Below are 16,484 nucleotides of genomic sequence, written 5' to 3' on the forward strand. Positions count from 1 at the left end.
AGCCTCAATGAAGGATGAGATTTGAGCTATACTGTGAAGGAATCAAGCTTCAAGAAGCAGGAATATGGAGTCACTGTTCTGGCCATAAATGAACAAATGTATAAAGGCAAGAATGTCCAGGATAAGACCAGAGAACAATAATAGTCCAATTTGTCTGGAATATATATTGCAAGAAGAATAATATGAATGAATGAATGAATGAATGAATGAATGAATGAAATAAGGTTAGAAAGGTAGATTGTCCTCAGATTGTAGAGGATCTTAAACACTGATTTGCATTTTTTACAGTCAATAATAAACAAATGAAGATTTCCATGACCAAAGACTTATAAGGGATCCCAAAAATTCATTTATGCCAACTTCATTTTACAAATGAAAAAACTGAGAATAGAAGAGGTAAAGATCAATTGCTTAAGGTCAAACATGAATGGGAGTCTGATTTTGAATCAGTAGTAGTAGATAAGTTGGGAAGAGGTACAGGATTGGTTGGAGCAAGAGTGGAAAGTTGATGAATTCAGTTTGGGACATTGAATTTGAGGTTTTGGTAGGATTAGAGAATCAAGGCATAGAACAGGAAACTGGAAATTGAGACCTTAAACTCAGAGAAAAGATTAGACGTAGAAGTAGAGATCTGAGAATCAAGTGCATAAACATGATAGTTAAAGTTAATTGAAGAATAATTGGGATTAGGAGAAGTTTTGTCACATTTTGTTATTATAAATAGCAATAATTGTAATATTACTCATCATATACTAATTATTAGCATTATAATATTAGTTATTACTGACAATTACTAATTATATATGTATATATATATATATATATTTTATTACCCTCTTCCACATATAGTAATAGCCAAATAGGAAAGGGAAGTTATTTTCTCCTTTGTCATGCTATAGCCATTGCAGTAAATGAGGAGAATTCCTCCTTCAAGTTAATAAAACAATTTAAGATGCTATATCCAAAACAAGGTAAAGTCCATGTATACTGGTATAAGTCAGGTGTTAGGAGGCAAGGGATCTCATCTTTTCTTTACCACTAAATCACATTCTTCATGTGAAGAAAGTATTTTAACTGCCTTGATTTCATTTTCTTCCTCTCTTAATTGGGGATAGTATTTTTTCCATAACTGCCTCTTGAAAGCTGTGTATGTTTAGGAGATCATAGATTTGGACTTACAGTTTAGAGATAATGTAATCCATCCTATTCATCTTTTAGGAAACTAGGACCAAAAAGGTTTATGGTTTGCTCAAGGTCACATGTTGGGTAGCATCCCTCCCGGCTGTAAGTATACTGTAGATCTCTTGACTATCATTATTTTAAAAATCTAACCTGGAATCTGTCCAGCCCATCTAAACCTTTTTCTTTGTGTGGGTATGGAATTTACTTTTTGGTGTCTTGGTAGTAATAGGTAATGCTAATGTTTGAACAGAGAGTCCCATGCTCTAGATTCAGTATTTTGGAAAGGGTAAGCCTTCTGATGACTTGTTAAAGTTCACTGAAATGAACAAAACATAAACATCAGATTGGAGGAAGAAAAGAAATCTCATAAACTAAATAATATAGCTGATCAGAAGTGGGAAATTCCATAATTTGAAATCAGGTAGCATCTAGCCATTCACAAAACTTATCACCAAGTATAGTGCAGTGGAAAGAATGTTAAATTTAGAATTAGAAAACTTGGGTTCAAGATCACCACTTCACACCCTACACCAAGATAAACTCATAATGGGTAAATGACTTAAATATAAAGAAGGAAACTATAAGTAAATTAGGTGAACATATAATAGTATGCTTATTAGATCTGTGGGAAAGAATTTAAGACCAAGCAAGAGATAGACTCTATTACAAAATGCAAAATGAATAATTTTGATTACATTGAATTAAAAAAGATTTTCTTTCCAAAATTAGAAGGGAAGCAACAAATTGAAAAAAAATCTTTATAACAAAAACCTCTGATAAAGGCCTAACTTCTTAAATTTATAAGGAGCTAAATCAATTGTACAAAAAAAAATCAAGCCATTACCTAATTAATAAATGAGCAAGGGACATGAATAGGCAATTTTCAGATAAAGAAATCAAAACTATCAATAAGCACATGAAAAAGTGTTCTAAATTTCTTATAATTAGAGAAATGCAAATCAAAACAGCTCTGAGGTACCTCCTCATACCTAGCAGTTTGGCTAATATGACAGCAAAGGGAAGTAATAAATGTTGGGGGGCATGTGGAAAAATTGGGACACTAATGGATTGCTGGTGGAGTTGTGAATTGATCCAACCATTCTGGAAGACAATTTGAAATTATACTCAAAGGGTTTTAAAAGACTGCCTGCCCTTTGACCCAGCCATACCACTGATGGGTTTGTACCCCAAAGAGATAATAGGAAAAAATAAGTGTACAAAAATATTTATAGCTGCGCTCTTTGTGGTGGCAAAAAAAATTGAAAAATGAGGGGGTGTTCCTTGATTGGGGAATGGCTGAATAAATTGTGGTATCTGTTGGTGATGGAATACTATTGTGCTGAAAGGAATAAAGAACTGGAAGAATTCCATGTGAACTGGAATGACCTCCAGGAGGTGATGCAGAGTGAAAGGAGCAGAACCAGGAGAACATTATACACAGAGACAGATACACTGTGGCACAATCAAATGTAATGGACTTCTCTAGTAGCAGCAATACAATGATCCAGAACAATTCTGAGGGACTTATGGGAAATAAAGCTATCCACATCCAGAGAACAAACTGTGGGACTGGAAACCCAGAAGAAAAACATATGATTGATCACATGATTCTATGGGTATATGATTGGGGTTGTAGACTCTGAATGATCACTCTATTGCAAATATTAATAATATGGAAATAGGTCTTGGTCAATGATACATGTAAAGCCCAGTGGAATTGCTCATTGGCTACAGGAGGGAGTTGGACAAGGGGAGGAAAAGAACATGAATCATGTAACCATGGAAAAATATTCTAAATTAAATTAATTAATTAATTAAAAAAAAGAAAACTTGGGTTCAAATTATGCCTTTGCCACTTAACTAAAGGTTCTTATTCTACAATCAGAATTTGCACCTCTTGTTACAACCTCCCTCTGCCTAGCCCCCCATTTCACAGAATTCCAGCCATAGAACCATAGGAATCATGTACATCATAGAAAAAATAGGAGACTTCATCTGTAGATTGTATGATAAGGTTCTGTGGTCCTTAGGGTTCAGCAGAAAGGTAGATAGTAAAGCCCAGTGGTCCATAGGCAAGAGGAAAAAGCCCTGAAGTTCCAAAAGTTTAGTAGCAAGATAGATGAAAAAGTCCAGTAATCCATAGGGTGCATTGTCAAGGGAGATGACAAAGCCTAAGAGTCTTTAGGGTATCAAAGGGAAAAAGCTAAAATTATAAATTTTATATTATATAGTGGAAGAAGGTCTGGTAAGGCTTTAAGTCTATCTTATTGGCTACCAGGAACTGTATCTCATTATTAAAGAGAAAGTTCAGGAACTCTTTACCATGAGTTTGTCTTCTGCCAATGAAATTAAAGACATACAGTGATGCACCTGTTCCCATCACAGCCATCATGAATTAGTTATGATTCATGGACAATTTGGGCTTTCCATCCAGTCTGCTTTTAGTAGGCTGGATAATAGGCCACACACATGGCTGCCAAGTTACTAGATGGATTATAGTTGGTGACTCCCTTACCCACTGAAGCAATTCCCCATGGAATGGATACATTCCTCAGTTTGTGAGCAATTGTGTCCATACCACAATTAGAGAGCAAAAGGAGCAGAATGGGTGTTCGAGGGTACTTCCGAAAGGGTTAGTTTCAAGGGAAATGACATCCAGTAATTAGGGAAGATTTTAATTGTATAGAGTGTGGTCTGTCTATGAGCATCATCTCCCTCCAGTCACCATAAATACTTTGCAGAGGGTAGGGACTATGGGTACAGAATAATGAATAATAATAAAAATAATAGCTAATATTTATATAGTACTTACTTGCCAAGGACTTTATAATTATTATCTTATTTAATTCTCAACCCTATGAGATAGATCCTATTATTATTCTCATTTTTATAAACGAGGAACAGAGGTTAAATGACTTGCCCAGGGCCAAACAACTAGTAAATGTTTCAGGACAGATTTGAAATCAGGTCTTCCTGACTCCAGACACAGTGCTCTATCTACTCTGCCCCCTAGATGTTAGATTCTGTTGATAATTAGTTTATTTTGTTGAATGACTTTTTGTTTGTTTGTTTTTCCTTGTCTTTTAAAAACTCTTTATTAAAAAGGGCAGTTTACTAGGGAAGGGAAAGGAAGGATAGATTTAGAAATTTAGGTAATATAAAAAAAGTATTGATATAATTTATTTTTAATCCTATGTTCCCAAGTAATCTATAGACAGTTTGGACATTACAGTGTGAAATTATAGTATTTTTTCATTCCTTTTTCATTTTGATTTTTTTCATTAAAAAACATGTCACAATTTCAGAGGTGAAAAGTTTGAATAAAACACTATCAGAGATGTAGAAAGGAGATTAAGCATTAAGTAAGAAGTGAAAGCACATGAAGAAGTGTTCTAAATCTCTTATAATCAGAGAGATGCAAATTAAAACAACTCTGAGGTATCACCTCACACCTAGCAGATTGACTAACATAACAGCAAAGGAAAGTAATGAATGCTGGAGGGGATGTGGCAAAGTAGGGACATTAATTCATTGCTGGTGGAGTTGTGAACTGATCCAACCATTCTGGAGGGCAATTTGGAACTATGCCCAAAGGGCAACAAAAGAATATCTACCCTTTGACCCAGCCATAGCACTGCTGGGTCTGTACCCCAAAGAGATAATGGACAAAAAGACTTGTACAAAAATATTCATAGCTGCGCTCTTTGTGGTGGCCAAAAACTGGAAAACGAGGGGATGCCCATCAATTGGGGAATGGCTGAACAAATTGTGGTATATGTTGGTGATGGAATACTATTGTGCTAAAAGGAATAATGAAGTGGAGGAGTTCCATGGAGACTGGAACAACCTCCAGGAAGTGATGCAGAGCAAGAGGAGCAGAACCAGGAGAACATTGTACACAGAGACTAATATACTGTGGTATAATCGAACATAATGGACGTCTCCATTAATGGCGGTGTAATGTCCCTGAACAATTTGCAGGGATCCAGGAGAAAAAAACACTATTCATAAGCAAAGGATAAACTATGGGAGTGGAAACACCGAGGAAAAGCAACTGCCAGAATACAGCGGTTGAGGGGACATGACAGAGGAGAGACTCTAAATGAACACTCTAATGCAAATATTATCAACAAAGCAATGGGTTCAAATCAAGAAAACATGTAATGCCCAGTGGATTTACGCGTCGGCTATGGAGGGATGGGGGGGAGGAAAAGAAAATGATCTATGTCTTTAACGAATAATGCTTGGAAATGATCAAATAAAATATATTAAAAAAAAAAAGAAGTGAAGACACTAGATTTCAACATTTTGCAATGTTTGAACTTGGACCTCAGTTTCCTTACTTTTAAAATGTGACTAAATGATATTTAAATTCCCTTCCTATGTAGGAAGCACAGGATTATATAATTTACTGACCTCATTTTTTTCTGAGTCAAGAAAATGGAAAACAAGTCTAATTTTGTTTAAAACAGCATATTTAACTCCCAAAGAATAGTTGAACTAAAGATAAAGAGTCATAACATAAAAAAATTAAAGGAGATTTCAGGTTTCAGAACTTTTCAAAATAATAAAAATTACTTTTCAAATGGTTTAGGGGGAATGATTCTTAACCAAACAAGTAGTAGGGATCATCATAAAAAATTAAAATAGACAATGCCAATCATATAACATTTTTAAAAACTGTATAACAACCTGACTATTGAGTTGGAAAATATTTGCATCAAATACATTTTATAGAATCTAATACTCAAATTATGTTGCAGATATATATGACCAAGAGTCATTCCCCCAGTAGATAAGTAGTTAAAGGATCTGAACAGTTTTTAACGGAAGAAATGAAAACCATAAAAAGTTCAAAGAAAGAATGTTTCAAATCACTATTAATGAAAGGAATGAAAATAAAGTAACTCTGAGACTTCCCCCATGCATCAAATTAGCAAGGATGATAAAAGAAAAAAAAAGTCAATGATGTAAAAGCAGTAGGAAAAAAGGCATATTAATACTGGTTCTAGAAAGTAATTTGAATTTTATGAAAAAAGTCATTAAAGAAGTATTCCTATTCTTTTGGCCAACTATCCCAAGCAATTATATAACATAGTCAACAAAGTACTGATCCTGAATTCATCAAATCCTAAATTTAAATCCTAGCTTAATTACTTAGTTTTGTGATCCTGTGCAAGTCATTTTGCCTTAGTTTATTTATCTATTAAATGGGAATGATAATAGGACATATCCCCCAGCATTCACAAACCTTAAAGCAGTACACTAATACTACTACTACAAATCCAGTATTATTATTATTTTCCTAAGCAATTCAAAGACAGAAAAAAAAGTTTCCATATAAATCAATGTATTAGTCACAGCATCTGCTATGATAGCAAAAAAAAAAATCTCTCAAAAAATCTAGAAGTGGGTGCCTACTGATTGGGGAATAAATACACAAATGAGGGTTTTTAAGGTAATGGAATGTTATTGGTTTCTTTGCTGTAGCATTGGCTAATCTGTCATTTTTATAAATTGGCCAAGTGAATAGGAAACACTTGCCAAAAATGACTCAAGCTTGTAATTCCATAGATACTCTGGCACATTTGCTTAAGATATTTTAGGGCAAGAACCTCAGAGATAATATATGTCTGGTTCCAAATAAGTGTTTCAGACTTGTGAAATACTAGCAACAGATTCGAGATTGGAAGAGGGGGAGCTAGGTGACACAATGGATAGAATACCAAACCTAGAGTCAGGTGGTCCTGGTTCTGATCTGGTCTCACATGCTCCTTAATTGTATGATCCTGGGCAAGTCATTTAAGCCCCATTGCTTAGTTCTTGTCTTTCTGTCTTAGAGTTGTAACCAAGAAAGTAAGAGTTAAAAAAAAAAAGAAAGAAAGAACTAGGGAGCAGGAGAGAAGAAGCAGGCTCAGTTCCAAAACCAAGAGCTCAAAGTGACTCTGACATGATAAGAGCTAAACAAGGTTGGCATTTATATAGTTATTTAAGGTTTTATCAAATACTTTATGTATGGTTACCCATTTGGCCATCAAAATAACCCTGTGAGATAGGCACAATTACTATCCCCCTTTTACAAATATGAAAAATGAGGCAGAAAGATATTAAGTGGCATGCCCGACGTCACATAGTTGGTGCTGTCTGAGGCAGAATTTGAACTCAGGATTTCCTTCGTACTTTATCCTCTCTGCCATCTAGGTGCCATGGTTATACTGAGGAAGTCAAATAAGAAACATCACCTTATATAAGCTCACAGCTTTGAAAATACCCATTTGCTTGAATTTCTAACTCTTAACTTCTGCCATATTTTCATGGCCCATTGGTTTATAATTTTTCCTCAATGCTGATGACCTTCCAAGAATTGAATAAATTCACTATCTTTGGCTCCTGCTCATTTATCTTCTGTTAGCTACTCTGTTCATAGGACAGGTTAATTGAAGGATCTATTGCTTACTCCTTGCTGTTCAAGAACGAAAGCATTACTATCACAGATTGGTCTACATAACGTGGTGGAAAGAGGAGAGGAATTCTGGGAACTACTGAAGGACTTCTGTGGGATGAAGTCCAAGGGTTCAAAATTCCATTTATATAATTCACACCAGGGATGTGTCCCATGCACCACCATTCAGTCCCTGCTCCTAGCCAGACCTATCAAATAGAGGTGCAGGTAATATTAGCTTGTTATTATTGTTGTTGTTCAATTCATTTCAGGCTTGTGCAACTCTTCATGACTCAATTGGGATTTTCTTGGCAAGGATACTGGAATGGTTTGCCATTTCCCTTTTCAGTTCGTTTTATAGATGAGGAAACTAAACTTAAGGGACCTGCCAAGGTCACACCACTAGCAAGGAACTGAGGCCACATTTGAACTCAAGTTTTCCTGACTCCAGGTCAATCCCTCTATCCACTGAACCAGCTAGCTGCCAGGCTAATTCTACTCCACTGGTTCAAACAATGTGTCTACATCACAAACCCAAAATATGTCACTACTTGGACCAGGCAATAGCACTAGGGGTCTGCTACACAATGGGAGAAGGTTCTACATAATGAAGGAATCCATAGGTATAAATAAATAAAAAATGAAAAAATATATATATATAAATAAAAAAATAATTTGAATTGCTGAAGTGTTTTTAGATTCACAAAGTGTTTTCCTCACTTGTTGGGTAAAAAATATTATCTCTATTTTATGAATGAGGATCTCTGATTATGTCAGTTATTCAAGGTCACATAACTAGTAAGTTTAGATGGAGGACTTAAACCAACATCTTCTAACTCCAATTCAAGCTCAATAGGTCCCAAGTAACATTTCTCAGCCATGTAGACAATCTCCCAGATTTCATTCCCCAAATGAGGATATTTATGGGTTTCTATGTGTAGAAGTTTCATACTAATTATAATAAAATTAGCTTTTCCTGACCTTTCAATTGATGGGGTAGGTCTACTTTGGCCTGTAGCCTAGACTATCTTATATGGAATAAATGCTGATTAAGAAATGCTTACTGCATTGCTGAATGAATTCTGAGCTATATGTAAGAAATGCCTTTACACCGAGTTAGTCAACTGACAACTGAGTTAGTCAACCAGAAATATTGGCTCTGGTGGAGGCTGAAGGCAGAGTTTTTAAGTGCATTCTTATCTGGAATCTGCTCTGGAAATAAAGTGTTCTGGTAATAGAATTTATCAAAAAGCTATTGCATTGGGTGAAGGGTGAATTGACCCCAAGTGAATATGACCTTTCAAGGCTTCATTCATTAAGCTGGGAACCTGGATTAACGTCCACTTCAACTCAAGACTGACTTGGATATCACTTCACCAAATGGTTCTCTCCAATGTCACCCCAGCCATGTATTCAGAGGAACTCACTGTAACCTCTGGTGTTAAAAACAAAAGGCAATAATAATCAGGAAGGTCTGGTGTCCCTCTTAAAGGGTATGTTTATAACAAAGTTTACCATTACCTTTGGAGGCAAACAGAAAAGCTTGCTTTGTGACCCTGGAAAAGTCACTTAACCTCTATTTCAGTTTCCTCATTGGTAAAATAGGGATAATAATAGCTACCTCACAGGCTTGTTGTGAGGATCAAATGAGATATTTGTAAAGAGCCATATAAGTACTAGATGATTGATGATGATGATTATGGTGATGCTGATGGGAAACAGAAAGGGAGTAATGCGGGAGTCCTCATTAGTACCAAACTTTTGCCCTTTCTGTAATCAATCCAGATCATCAATTGGAAATAGAACCTCAGATTTTCTGAGGCTCATTAGTGGAAGACACCCAAGATACCAACATCTGTTTTTGCCCCTGAATGATCTCAGGATAACCACTTCTACTTTCTATGCCTCAGCTTCCCCTTCTTGAAAATGAGGTTACTGCTTTTTCCCTATTTAAATGTGAAACAAAATCCCCAGGGAAGTGAGCAAACTGCAACCACACTGTGAATCAAGTACGTGATATGGTAGCCACTGATAGCAACATGCAATAACTGACATGACATAGCAGTTAAGTTTTTAAGGTGTTGTATGCACACTAATTTGACTTTTACAACAGTGTCAGGTAGGTATTATAGATATTATCGTTCAGTCATTTTTCAGTCTTGTCTAACTCTTTGTGATGCCATTTTGTGTTTTCTTGGCAAAGAGACTGGAGCAGTTTGTCATTTCTTTCTCCAGTACATTTTACAGATGAGCAAACTGAGACAAACAATGTTAAGTGACTTGCTCAGGTTCACATAGCTAGTGTCTGAAGTCAGATTTGAACTTAGGAAGATGAATCTTCTTGACTCCAGGCCAGGGTCTCTATCTATCGTGACACCTGGCTCCTCTTCCAGCTCTTGATTTTTATGATCCTGTCTAAATGATTTATACTTAATACAATAATCATAAATATATGTAATTTAGGAACCATAAGATACAAATTCCCCAAATTCCTCTTTCTTAACATATCTAAAAGTTGCCCATTCTTAGTCAAGCACTCTATTCACTGTGCAGCCTAGTTGCCCCATGGGTATTATTAGTCTCATTTTATAGATGAGAAACTTGACAGAATTTAGGTAACTTATTCATGGTTACACACTTAGTATCAGAGGCAAGATTTGAATCCATGTCTTCCTGACTCCAGTACTAGCAATTTATCCACTACACATCTTCCCATAAAATAAAAAAAAAAAAACCAAAATGAATGTAACTTTAAATGGCACTAGACTCTTAGGAATCTAGGTCAGGATCAAAGTAGGTGGCTGATCTGTTGCATTTGGCTTTTATCAAGTCACCTTTTGGGCAGGACACTGATACAGAGTTTATCACCCTTTGGTGATTAGAGTGATGAGGGGACTTGAAAACATGCCAATGAAGAATGGCCAGGAGACATGTTGGGAGTTGGGCTAGGGGGAGGGAGTGGAGACACCACAGTTGCCTTTAAGTACTTAAAAGGCTATCATATGGAAGAATTATGTTTACTCAGTCCAGAATCCCAGAGCCTAATAAGTCTCCGAAAAGGAAAAACTGGCCATGGTTCTGTCACATAACCCGGAGGCAGAGGCAGGAGCTCTTCTGTATTTCATTAAACAGCTGCTACAAGGATTCTGGGTTGCCAACTAAGAATTCTTTTAATTGGCACCAGTTGATATTCCAACAGAGCCACGGGTATTGGCTCAATGTTTAAAGATTGTTGAAGGGGAATCCATAGCCATACATTTTCCCATTACCCATACAGTATAAAAATAAAATAAAATAAAGTAAAAACAAAAGGAAACTGAGTCAGTGGGACAATTTTGACTATCTGGAAACAAAGGGTATAGGGAGATGATTGTAAAGATGGAATTCCTGGTCCATTTTGACATTGAATCCTTCCCACTTGAGTGTAATACACTTCTGGGTCCAGAATTATAAGGCTAACAAGCCTCACACAAATGAGGCTTCATCTGTGGGACTGAAATGGAAGGTTAGCTCAAAGGTCTGAACTGGCAAATGGAAACTCCAATTTATCAGTAATTAAGTGAAAGATGGTGATTGCACTCAGTGGAGACAGCCCTGGACTTGGAGTCGCGTGGTCTTAGGCTGAGTCCCAACATTATTATATAGCTGTGAGACCTTGGAAAGATTATTTAGCATCTTTGGGCCCAATTTTCTCCTCTGTAAAATGGGGCCAGTAATGATTGCACTACTTTCCTTACAGGCTGGTTGTGAGAAAGGCATTTTGTGAATCTCCAGGAACCACAGAAATGGTACTTATTATAACCATTTTCTGCTAGAAAAGCTGAGATCAGCCAAATGGAAACTAAGAATCAAAACTTTCACATTGCAAAATTCTCAGAGCAAGCCCTACATCTGGATAACTGCTAGAAACATTATTCCTTCCATTCTTTTTTTTTTTTAGGTTCTAGGGCAAAATTGCTACAGAAAAAAGAAAAGGTAAGGGCATGGGAGGGGGAAGGGAGAAGACAGATGTCAGAAGCAGCAGGATTTAAAAAAAGCAAATCCTATATTTTTTTTATTCTTATTCTTTCAAGAAAAGCCCCTTTTAAAAAAAATTCTTTTGACCAACCTGATATAAAATTGAGATCCCGAGAGGGCCAACCACCAACCTATCTGCCCTCTGCCCCAGTTCTCCAGTCTAAGAGGAAGCATCAATACTCACTGAGTCTATAATCCCTTGCAGAGCTTGAAAGCCATCATTTACAGGAAACACGTGGTCCTTACTGTCAGCGATTCGAGCCAGCTAAGAATATACAAATACATATGTATCAGGTTTGGATGAAACTTTCTGGGAGAAGCAATGCAATTCCAGAGTCTCAGACCCCTTTCAGAGAGAGGAGGAACCTGAGGCCTTCAGTGGCTTTGTGGTTACAAAGCCATCGATGGTAATGAGCTTACCAGGCAGGCCCTGGGGTAAAGTCAAAAGAGTTCTGCTCCAATTTTGACACTTGTTTTAATAATTTTCTCCCTGGGAGAAGAGGTAAAATGGCCTGTTTAGAACAAAACTTGGTCTGACTTGATGTATTTATGGAGTTGGGAATAAGCCATTGGCTTACTTTTCTTCCATTCACCCAAATGCCTGTTGGCAACTTGATTCAACCAGATTCAAATTCCCTTTCAGAACAGATTTTTAAAATAAATGTAGGTTTAGTTTTTAAGGATATAGATGACTGGGGACCTTCTCCTTCCACCTAGAGAGAGCTAAGTAACTATAGGAACTGACTCAAATGTTAGCGAGCTCAAATGTTTCTTTTTGGCAGAGTACTGGGTTAAGGAAAGGAGGCTAATCAGAATGACCCTGAGATTTCTATTATTCCAGCCTCCTGATTGTCACGGCCAATTGTATACCAGGATTCTGAACATTTATAGTGAAATCCTTTTTTTTTTTAGTGAGTCTCTTATATTCGATTTCTAATCTTTGAGCTTCTCCATCACTGCCCTTATGCTTCTTCTAAATAGCAGAATCAGAGATGGGTTTAAAATCAATCTTCTGTTACCTTTCTTAGCACAGAAATACATTAGGTGAGTGGAATTAATTGGTCAGGCTATAGTATCAAATCCAAGATTTCAAACAGATTCAAGAGAATGTACAAAAACAGTAGAATTTAATTTCATGTGGATTTCAAAAACCTGAGCAAAATGGGACTTGTTTATAAAATATAATTCATCTAGCTATTAGATTATAGGCTTTTAAGAGCAGGGGCTATCTTACATGTATTTATATCCTCGCTGACTAACATAGTGCTTGGCATGTAATAAAATGCTTAAAAGTGCTTAAAAATTATAAAGTGCCTAAAAGTGCTTTTAAAAGCCCCCCTCCATCCTTCTCCTTATCTTTCTCTGTCGCTCTGTCTCTCTGTCTCTGTCTGTCTGTCTGTCTCACTCTCACATTTCTTGATATATAGTTCTTAATAATGCTCTCTATCCCTATTTCCCTCTTCCTCTCCTCTCTACCCTCCTCCTCTCTTTTCCTTCTCTCTTCTCTCTTCTTCTCTTTCTCCTCCCCATTTACTCTCATAAAGTCTTTCCCCAAGCAAGATCTTTTTAGGAGACATGACAAAAACCAGACACCTAAATAAAAGGGCCAAATTTTAGTTACTCTATGGCAGTCTCTCCACTATAAAGTAAAACTATGTTGCTATATATTTGAATGTTACTGTAGGAAGAGTATTATATTTGAAATCAGAGAACCTTGTTATGGCACTGGTGTTGCCATTTAGTTTGATCATTAGAAGGTATTCATCTAAACCACATGAGTAAGTTCTTCAAAAGTAAGGTGAGAGGGAAAGCCTAGCATTCTTAATCTGGGGTCCGTGAACTTGGGGAAAGAACATATTTTCATTATTTTCATTTAACCTCTAACCAAAATAAAAGGTAGGCAACAAACATCATTCTAAGAAGGCATCCAGGGGCTTTCTCAGACTGCCAAAATAACCTATGGTACAACTAAGGACTCTTGGACTAGATGATCTCTCTGGTATCAACTCGAAATTCTGTCATCCTATCTATATATTTCATTGGAATTCTATTCTGCTCACTAGTTACCATGGGGGAAATGTTTCTACCTTCTCCCAACTCCTATGGTTCTCTAAGTCACTGGCTATTTCCCCAATCATTAAATGACCTTTCAATTGGCTCACATATATTTTCTTATTGCTCTTCCTGGATTTTGTACACACTATCTATCTTGACCTTCTGATCATAGTCTAAAAAGACATTAGAGTTGGAAGAGACCATGAGATCTAATCTAGTCCCTTCTTTTTACTGAAGACAGTCAGTAAGGAATTAAATGTCTTGTCCATGATGGAATATCTAGCAAGATGGAAGACCTTGAATAGGAATCTGTGTTCTTTGAGACCAAATTCAATATATGTTTTGCTATACCACTCTGACTTCCAATATTTATGCATTTTAGATTTTGGTTACTTCTCTAGCCTCTGATTAATCTCTAATTAACTTAATGAATATTATGTGTATTCCTCTTCCCTGGTTACATCTTCCTCACTGGCCCTCTGCATTAGATATTACATTCTACCCACATGGATAATATCTTCCCCAGTTGGTCAGCCTTCTGTTAAATTGTCTGAAAAATTCAGATCAGAATTCCAAAGACAAAGGTCTAATGGCCTCCAAAGATGTGATGTGTAGCTCTACCCATTTCCCCTCTCTAGCCTTAACTCTCCTTATTTCGTTCCAAGCACTTTACATATATTAAACTCTGAATTGTTCAATGAATTGAACAGAGTTATTCTGCACTGATGGAGCATCCTTTCCATCTCTTCCAGCTATGATAGGAGCTATGCTCAAGAATTTCCTATTTCCCTAATATGGCTCTAAATTGCACGCTTATCAGGGGCAGCCTAGTCCTCAGCCCACTTATAAGACTCTTGCAGTAGTGGCTGTCCTCTACACAGGAGTGCTGAGCCTGCAGTCAGTGGCCACCCCAGCCTTTCTTTCAACACTTCTAGACCAATTACTTCCCACAGTTTGGATTTTAGGTAAACCTGAAGATGAGAAGACTTGATAGATCTCTTATCTAGACTTAAGCCTCTTTGAGTCTCTGTTTTCTCATCTATAAAATGAGAGGGTTCTATCAGATGGTCTCTGAGGCCCCTTCCAACTCTGTGTTCAGTTGTTTCAGCCCTGTCCAGCTATTCATGACCACTTTGGGGTTTATTGGGAAAGATACTAGAGTGGTTTGCCATTTTCTTCTTCATCTTATTTTAAAGATGAGAAAACTGAAGCAAATAGGGTTAAGTGACTTACCCAGGGTCACAGAGCTAGTAAGTGGCTGTGGCCAGATTTAAACTTGAGAAGAGTTTTCCTGACTTTTTACTCAGTGCCACTTAGTTGCTCTTCTACCTCTAGAGCTATATTTTTATGATCCTATGTAAGTGATTTATACTTATTATAATAATCATGGTTACATATAATTAAGAAACCATAAAACATATGCAAAAACAAATTCCTTCTTAACAGGTGAAAATTGTTAAATCAAAAGGAATACGTATCATCTAATGCTAAGCTCCATACTGAGTTGCTTCCACTTTTATTCCTCTGTAATATTTTCATATTATATAACTGCTTGTATTCTGTTCATATAGAATTGCTGGTATAGGTGCTGCCTTCACTGACATAGACCTTATCCCCTCCACACCTTAGTGGATACTTTAAAAAGTTGCTGTGGCCAGAAATATCTATCACCTGGCAGCCAGCCATCTGGTGATGAGCCTTTCAGCACTTAGCTAGGCTGATCCTTGGACGACAGACACACAGTCCGTTGCCGGGCCCATACTCAAAGACTTTCCAGCTTGGTAGGACCTGTCAGGGCTTGTGCTCCACTGACATGGCTTTCGAGAATCCAAGGCCATCTCCATGCTGTGATGAAACATAGGAGCAGGGTTTTAGTGGAGGCAACTGCCTGTGGGAGCAGTTAAAATAGCCCTTTCCTACCAGTCATAATCTGTGAAAACCATTGGTCATACCTGGGTTTCATTGAAATCTTTCACCCCAACACAGTAGACAGTTGCACCTAGTTCTCGAGATCTGTTAGCCTAGGATGGGAAGATGAAAAAATCAAATTAGAAAGGGAAGATCACAGAACTCAACTGAATAAAAGCAAACAAGACAACTGACATATTCCAGGACAGTTTTCAGTTTCCATATTTTTATATTACATTTTAATCTGATAAAAAATATTTCTACTAAGCAGCCAAGTACTTTTCAAATTTCAGGATAAATTTTATTTTGCTTACATGGACATATAATGACAATAGCTCATTTTCTGAGCTCTTTCAAATTTATTAGGTGCATCTCCCACAAGACGCCTGTGAAATAGACAATGAAAAAAACATTCTGATTTTTTAAATGGAGAAAATGTGGTTCAGAAGCCTATGTGAACTTTTTGATCCAGCAATACCACCATTAGCTTCATTTCCTAAGGTGATAAGGGAAAAAAGAAAAGAACCTATATGTTCAAGAATATTTATAGCAGCTCTCCTTGTGATAACAAAGACCTGGAGTTTAAGGGGATGCCCGTCCATTGGGGAATGACTGAACAAGTTGTGGCAAATGATTATAAGGATATACTACTGCATTATAAGAAATTTGAGCAGGTTAATTTTTAAAAAACGTGGAAAGGCCTATATGAAATTATGGAGACTTAAATAAGGATAATGAAGAGAACATTATATAGAGCAACAGAAATATTGTTTGAAGAATGGCCTATGTATGTCCACTCCCAAAGAAAGAGCTGATATAGAAACAAGCAAGACAGTTTTATATATATATGTGTGTGTGTGTGTGTGTGTGTGTATGTATT

At 36.7% G+C, this 16,484-nt stretch overlaps 1 protein-coding gene across 1 annotated transcript in view; it reads right to left on the reverse strand.

The window, feature by feature from the left end:
• ANTXR1 (ANTXR cell adhesion molecule 1) overlaps nt 1-16,484 on the reverse strand; it is a 334,340-nt gene that overhangs the window by 249,699 nt on the left and 68,157 nt on the right. The window contains exons 7-8 of the mRNA XM_001381658.4: nt 15,649-15,717; nt 11,826-11,906 (exon numbers count right to left, since the gene is read on the reverse strand). Coding sequence (XP_001381695.2) covers nt 11,826-11,906; nt 15,649-15,717 — 150 coding nt within the window. The remainder of the gene's footprint in view (nt 1-11,825; nt 11,907-15,648; nt 15,718-16,484) is intronic.

The sequence above is a fragment of the Monodelphis domestica genome, chromosome 1 (genome assembly GCF_027887165.1).
Source record: "Monodelphis domestica isolate mMonDom1 chromosome 1, mMonDom1.pri, whole genome shotgun sequence".
Taxonomy (NCBI): Eukaryota; Metazoa; Chordata; class Mammalia; order Didelphimorphia; family Didelphidae; genus Monodelphis; species Monodelphis domestica.